The sequence below is a fragment of the Mus pahari genome, chromosome 6 (assembly GCF_900095145.1).
Source record: "Mus pahari chromosome 6, PAHARI_EIJ_v1.1, whole genome shotgun sequence".
NCBI classification, from domain to species: Eukaryota; Metazoa; Chordata; class Mammalia; order Rodentia; family Muridae; genus Mus; species Mus pahari.
In genome coordinates, this window is record NC_034595.1 from 57591323 (window position 1) to 57598939 (window position 7617).

General features: G+C 50.1%; 1 protein-coding gene across 4 annotated transcripts in view; it reads right to left on the reverse strand.

Annotated features, from left to right (window-relative positions):
• The window catches only part of Acot11 (acyl-CoA thioesterase 11), a 56875-nt gene that overhangs the window by 6596 nt on the left and 42662 nt on the right, over positions 1 to 7617 (reverse strand). For all 4 annotated transcript variants that reach the window (XM_029539902.1, XM_029539901.1, XM_029539900.1 and 1 more), the window contains exons 8-12: positions 5841 to 5960; positions 2550 to 2694; positions 2008 to 2063; positions 728 to 794; positions 333 to 416 (exon numbers count right to left, since the gene is read on the reverse strand). In XM_029539902.1, the coding sequence (XP_029395762.1) occupies positions 333 to 416; positions 728 to 794; positions 2008 to 2063; positions 2550 to 2694; positions 5841 to 5960 (472 nt within the window). The remainder of the gene's footprint in view (positions 1 to 332; positions 417 to 727; positions 795 to 2007; positions 2064 to 2549; positions 2695 to 5840; positions 5961 to 7617) is intronic.

A 7617-nucleotide genomic window follows, 5' to 3' on the forward strand; every position in this document is an offset into this window, starting at 1 on the left:
AAAAAAAAAAAAAAAAAAAAAGAAGCAGTAACCGAGGCAGCAGAGCTTGGCTTCATCCAACTGGCTAATGTCCAACTCCTTAACGTGACAAGTGGGGGAGGTGACCTGTCCAAGGGACAGGCAAGAAAGGCACAATGCCTCCCCCCCACCCCTGTCACACCCCTGCAGCAATCTGCTCTGCAGGAAGTCAAAGGAGAGCGCGGTGGAAGAAGGGAAGGGACCTGTGGAAAGCAGCTGGGGAAGGTGGCCGCAGGAAGAATGAATCAGGGGCTTCGTGACCTTGCTGATACTGCCTCTGATGCTCGTAAGGAAAAGAAAGGTGGGTGGGTTACCTCACCGAACTCCATGGACAGCACCCAGTTGTCCTTGGCCATGAGGGTCTTCAGAGAGGACACATTGTAGTAGCTCAGGTATACCTGAGAAGAGTACACAAAAGCTACTTCTCCTGCCCCAGGGGTCCCCGGGTGGGGCTGTGCAGATACGGGGGTGGGGGGTGGGGGAGGAGCTGGGCTTTGGGAAAGGGGACCCAGGCTCCCTCAAGCCCTACACACAGTCCTACACGAGCAACCACACCCTCTTGCAAAAACCAGGGATACACTCCGAATGTGACATCTCCAGAGCAGGGCACAGGGATCTCCATGGCCCTGGACTGGCAAATTTTCTTTCAAAAGTATTCTGACCAAAGGAAGCAAAAGGGCCCAGTGGGCTTTGAAACAAAGAGACTTACCTGGTTGCTAGGGTCCCAGGGGACAGACAGGGCCACTTCCACTTGCTTACAGGACACAAGGTACTTCCTGAGAGGGAAGAGGACAACCTAGGTCTCTCAGAGTCCACTGTGTCTGGCAAACGTCGTTGCCAGGCCAGCGCGAGCTCAGCGGGGTTGGAGACTCGGCCTGGCAGGGCACTGGGCACACGGGTATGCAGAACACAGCAGCTGAGAACAGGAGTTCAGCTAGCACTCTGGGGAGTGCACAGGGGACTGGAGAGGAAAAAGGACAAGCTCAGGCTCCCCATCACCCATGCCGCGCCTCAGTGTTCTCTCTGGAATGGAATCCATGTTGTCTCTACATCCAAGGGGCTTTGCAAGGAACACAGTGCTTAGCGTATGTAAATGTCCCAGAAATGTAGGTGTCTCTTATTAATGACGACGTGTGAGCCTGGGTGCATCTACAACATGCTACAGTCTACGAGGTGCTTCACTGCCAGCTCAGACACAACACTTTACATGGGTCTATGCTCTAGACCTTTCTGGGCTTTGTTTTAATTGATTTGTTTTGGTTGAGATGGGTATCTCTATGCAGGCTAGGCTGGCTTTGAACTTATGACAATCCTCTGCTTCACTTTCCTGAGTGCAGAGATTTGACCCTTTCATGGCCATACAAACAGCACTTGGGAGTCAATGGGTGGAAATCACCCAGACTAAGCCAGGACCAACAGTAGATCTCACTCAACTGTGTGTCCTGAGGACAAGAGATCAACCTTCTGTCCTCAGTGTCCTGGTATCTAGAAGAGCCATAAGATGCTGACACAGAGGACTATGCAGATGCAAAGAGCCAATCCAGATGATAAAGGCAGAGGAATCCTAAGAGTTCAAGACCAGCCCGAACTACTTAGAGAGTTCCAGCCCAGCCTATGCTACAGGGCTACAGTGTCAGATCATGACCCAAAAATAAAATAAAATTTAAAAAGGAGAATGAGAGGGCTGGAGATGGCTCAACGGTTAACAGCACTAGCTGCTCTTCCAGAGGTCCTGAGTTCAATCCCCAGCAACCACATGGTGACTCACAACCATCTGTAATGGGATCCAATGCCCTCTTCTGGTGTGTCTGAAGACAGCTAACGTGTACTGATATACATAAAATAAATCTTAAAAAAAGAAAAAAAAATGGAGAATGAGAAAAGAGAGTCCAGTGCTGAGCCCAGGAGGATTCCTGAAGACTGTCTGGGGGTCCAGCATGTGGAGACCAGCCCTGCAGCATGTCCCTCCCACTGCCCAGCCCCACTCGCCTGTCCAGGCGGATCTTCTTCCTAGCACTGGCCTCTCGGTATCGCCGCTCACCATCCTAGGATGGAAGCAGGGACACATTGTGGTTACAGATGGGATGACCAGCTGACCCAGAGCTCTGCCATCCCTGTCCCCTGGGGCCAGAGGACCTCGCAGTCCTTTAAACAAGCTTAGCTCTTGCTAGGGCAGCAGATATCAAAACACCCTTATACTGAGAAAGCCCCAAGGCCCCGAAGCTGTAACTTAGCTCTGCACGGAGCCTCAGAGATAGAAGTCTAAAAACAAGGCAGGGGTGAGGCCCGGCCAGCCTCAGGTGGCCAAACCAGGGGTCTCTGCAGTCATACAGGCTGTTCAGGTCCACGAACCCCTAACATCAGCCAGCCCCCATGGCGTGTAGGTTCCAGTTCTGCCAGGCGGAGGGGGAACCCAGCTTCACAGGGGAATCCCTGGGTGAAACTAGGACACTCTGATCTGGTTGTATCTCAGTGAAGAACTGGGGATGGGATCGTCACACAGTGAAGAAACTTAGGGAGAAGGCACTCACCCCAGGCTGGGGACGAATCCAGGGCAGCTTCTGAGGCTGGTCATCTTTGTCCAGGACCACAAAGGTCATGAAGGCGCTGTTGATGTGCCGGCGCTGGGTCTCAGCCTCCTGGCGGTAAGCCTCCACACACACACCCACCTCCATGCTAAGGTCAAACGAAAGAGGGAGTCACGCTCCACAGACCTTCCCCAAGCCACGCCCTTCCACGTTACACACGCTCACACACAAGTACACACATAGGCAGGCAGGTGTACAGAGTGTGCACACACTCTCCTGCAGTTCTTCCAACCACTGGACCCAAATGGCCAGAACCATATCTGTCCGCTTCAGTAATCTCACAGAGCACATAGCGTGTGCAACCCGGTGAGAGAGGAACCTGCCCAGCCAGGCTTCCAGCTAACAGCCCAGAAAGTCAACAAAGCAAGAAAGCAAAGACACCCAAAGGTCATCAGGGGGTAGGCAAGATGGCTCAGCAGGAAAGGCACTTGCTGCCAACTCTCACAACCTGAGTTTGATCCCAGAGACCTATCCTAAAAGTAGGTGGTCACACTCTGCCCCCCGCAACACACACACCACATACACAGTAAATAAATATAAATGTAATTTTTTTAAAAGTTAAGCCATGGGAAATTACAAAGGAAGCAGGCACACTGACATATACTAATAATCTCAGCACTAGGAATACTGAGACAGGGGCATTGACATAAGTTGAAGACTGACCTGAGCATCAGAGTAAAATTCCATCTCGACGGGTGTGGTGGCGCACGCCTTTAATCCCAGCACTCGGGAGGCAGAGGCAGGAGGATTTCTGAGTTCGAGGCCAGCCTGGTCTACAGAGTGAGTTCCAGGACAGCCAAGGATATACAGAGAAACCCTGTCTCAAAAAACGGAAAAAAAAAATTCCATCTCAAAATTCAAAATAGTAATAATAATAATAATAATCATTATAGTTATCATCATCATCATCATCACCACGGGCTGAGGAGATTGCTCAGCTTGTAAAGTACAAGTAGAAGGACCCAAGTTCAATCCCGAGAACCATCTAAAAGCCAAGTATGGTAGCTCACACTTAAGAGTCCCAGCCCTGGGATCTCAGAGAATGGAGCATCGATGGGGCTTGCTGTGGCAGCCAGCCTAACTGCAGCAAGCTCCAGGCCGATGAGAAAACTCTGCCATAAACTCTGGTGGATGGTGCTTGGGAATAGTTATCCTCCAGCTTCTAAGACAACCTACACATGTGTACTGGCTAGTTTTGTGTCAACTTGACACAGCTGGAGTTATCACAGAGAAAGGAGCTTCAGTTGGGGAAATGCCTCCACGAGATCCAGTTGTAAGGCATTTTCTCAATTAGTGATCAAGGGGGAAGGGCCCCTTGTGGGTGGTGTCATCTCTGGACTGGTAACCTTGGGTTCTATAAGAGCAGGCTGAGCAAGCCAGGGGAAGCAAGCCAGTAAGGAACACCCCTCCATGGCCTCTGCATCAGCTCCTGCTTCCAGACCTGCTTGAGTTCCAGTCCTGCATCCTTTGGTGATCAACAGCAATGTGGAAAGTATAAGCTGAATAAACCCTTTCATCCCCAACTGCTTCTTGGTCATGTTTATGCAGGAATAGAAACCCTGACTAAGACAACATACATGAAAACCTACACAAACACCCATACATATACACATCATTCTATTGTTTTGGTTTTTTTAAGACAGGGTCTCACTATATGGCTGTCCTGGAACTAGACAACACTAGCCTTGAACTCAGAGATTCTGCTGCCTCTGTCTCTGGAGTAATGGGATTAAAGGTATGCACCACCATGCCCAGTTTACACATTTTTTTTCCTAGGACAGGGTTTCTCTGTGTCCCTGCTTATCCTTGGACTGTCTCTGTAAACCAGGCTGGTCTCAAATGCAGAGAGTTGCCTGCTTCTGCCTTCAGAGCTAATAGAGGTGTGTTCCACCAGCACCAGGCACACTTACAACTTTTAAAAACAGAAAACAAACTAAAAGCTAGAAAAGGGGCCGAGGATATATAGAGCATTTGTCCAACATAGGCAAAGCCAGGACATCCTGCAGCTGCACAAGGTGGGCCTCAGAAGAACAGGGAACCACACACCAAGCCTCAGAATGAGGCAGGAAGAGAAGCTGAGGAGAACCAGGCCTGGGAGGGTCCTGAGAGGGGCAGGAAGTGGGCTGGAGGGATTGCAAATAGCAGCACCCATAGCAAGAAGCTCCACCGTACAGCCACTGACCCTCGCTGGACAGTCTCTCTGCCTTTCTCGAGGAGGCTGTGTGAGTATTTTATATGTTTAAGAAGGGCGCAGGGGCTAGAGCGATGGTTCAGTGGTTAAGAACACTGGATGCTCTTCCAGAGGTCCTAAGTTCAATTCCCAGCAACCACACGGTGGCTCACAACCATCTGTAGTGGGATCTGATGCCCTCTTCTGGTGGGTCTGAAGACAGTGACAGTGGGGCTGGTGAGATGGCTCAATGGGTAAGAGCACCCGACTGCTCTTCCGAAGGTCCGGAGTTCAAATTCCAGCAACCACATGGTGGCTCATAACCATCCGTAACAAGATCTGACGCCCTCTTCTGGAGTGTCTGAAGANAGCTANNGTGTACTTACATATAATTAATAAATAAATCTTTAAAAAAAAAAAAAAAAGACAGCGACAGTATACTCATATACATTAAATAGATAGATAAATAAATAAATAAATAAATAAATAAATAAATAAATAAATAAAGGGATGCTCAGAGACATTAAGTAACTTTCTCAAAGACACACAGACACACAGCCTGTGAGAAGTGAAGCCAAACTTGAACCCAGGCTACCCAGCTCCAGATTGCCCTTATCATAAATGAGCACACTAAATTCTCAGAAACAGCCCTTAGCTAAAACCAGCTGTGGTGAGGATAGACCTCAGAACTCATTCCAAGGTGAGATGGTAGAATACCTGTTTTAGGACATGGGTGGGAAAGGATCTGAGAAACAGAAGAGGCCCTGCAACCTCTGCAACCCCAGAGCTCAGTCCTGCAGCCAAGCAGGGAGAGCCAGAGCACACAAGCACAGGTCAGTGAGAGGCACAACACCAACAGGAAACTTAAACAAGACCCCAGGCCCACCAACAGTGGGAGTCATAGAACATTCCAGAAGAGGGAGCACTAGCTACACTTGGGCCATGCAAACAACCCAGTAATTCAGACCTCAGCAGCCGGGGAAAGGCAAGTAGGTCTGCATTAGGTGATTTAGGGAAGAACCCCCAACCTCGGTGGCCCAGTCCCACCCATCCCGACCCCTCACCTGTGCTTAAAGGCGTTATTCACGATGGCCTTGAGCACCAGACGGTCCCCCACCTGAGATGGGCCCCGGAAATGGAACATCTCGATGGCCTTGAGCGTAGGGTGGGCATGACAGAGCCGGCTGCGGGGAAGAGCGGGAGACAGAGGAAATGGCGGGTACTGCATAAGGTGGTTGAGCCAGCGCTCTCTAGTACCTAGCCCGTAACCCATCCTGAACCAGCCCTGGGATGATCCTGCTCAACGCATAGTACTAAAGCTGTTTCCAGCTTAGCATACTGTGCATAGCCAGAGAGGAGCTGAATCTGAGGCCAGAAGAAAGCAAGTGTAGACGACAACCTAAGGCGAACCCCTTCCCCTCATTCTCTTGGCATTCTTTTTTTTTTTTTAACTTTAAAAAAAGATTTATTTAATATATATATATATATATTCATATATATATTCATATATATATTCATATATATATTCATATATATTCATATATATTCATATATATATATATATATATATATAAATACACAGTAGCTCTCTTCAGACACACACCAAAAGAGGGCATCAGATCCCATTACAGATAGCTGTGAGCCACCATGTGGGTGCTGGGAATTGAACTCAGGACCTCTGAAAGAGCAGTCAGTGCTCTTAACCACTGAGCCATCTCTCTAGCCCTTCCCTGAGGCATCCTTGTCTCAGTATCTATGTCCCCTGAAACCTTAAAGCCTATCCCTCCCGAAAAGCTTCTTGTCCCTGGTGGCCCTGATGAAGCCCTCCTCCACCAGGAAGCTTTCTCTGATTATCCAGGCCCTGGGCCTCCTCAGGTCTCCTCACACTCACATGTCAGGCTTCACAATGTTACTGCGCGGACACTACCTCCAGCTTAACCTCAGGGGCGAGGGGCCTGGGCTGGGCCCTAAGAATGAAAACCGGCCTAGTGGAACAGGTTAGGGCGTGGTGCGAGAACAGCAAGGGCAGTCATGAGGCACAAGGTGTCCAGTACAGAGCGCCGATCTTTGAAACCCTGGCTGTCCTACACCCTGTCCTGTAGACCAGACTGGCCTCCAACTCAGAGATCCGCCTGCCTCTGCCTCCCGAGTGCTGGGATTAAAAGCGTGCGCCACCACTGCCTGGTTAACCTTTTTTTTTTTTTTAAATCTCTGACACCTAGAGTACCAGGAACCACACACATCCTGCCCAGGAGCTATAGGAGGAAATAGGACTTATTTTTGCCACTAGACAGAGGCATCTGTCCAAGGTGGTTTTGTGGTAGGGCTGGGCAGTATGCAGATCCATGGGAGGTGGCACCAGGAGCAAACTCAGGGACTGGAAAAGTTGAGGAGGAAGAGAGCCTGAAGGGGCAGTTACTAAGGGAGTTCAGGTAAAGGCTGATCAAGGGGAGGCTTCAGGGTCAGTCTGCCATAGAGACTCCCAGCGGCTACAAGGAACGTGGCAATGGATGAGTAGAAGAGGGAAGCATGGCCAGCTCACAGAAATGGCTCCTCTCTGGCTCTAGAGGTGTGGAAATCCAGGCTTATCCTAGCAGAACACCCAAGCTTCTGGAGCTCTGAGTGCTGACACCAGCAAGGGTCTCTCTTGCCAAGGAAACAGGAGAGATGGCAAGCAGAGGCTGTCTCACCTGGCTGCAGTGCTGTCTCACCTGGCTGCAGTGCTGTCTCACCTGACTGCAGTGGTATCTCACCTGGCTGCAGTGCTGTCTCACCTGGCTGCAGTGCTGTCTCACCTGGCTGCAGTGCTGTCTCACCTGGCTGCAGTGCTGTCTCACCTGG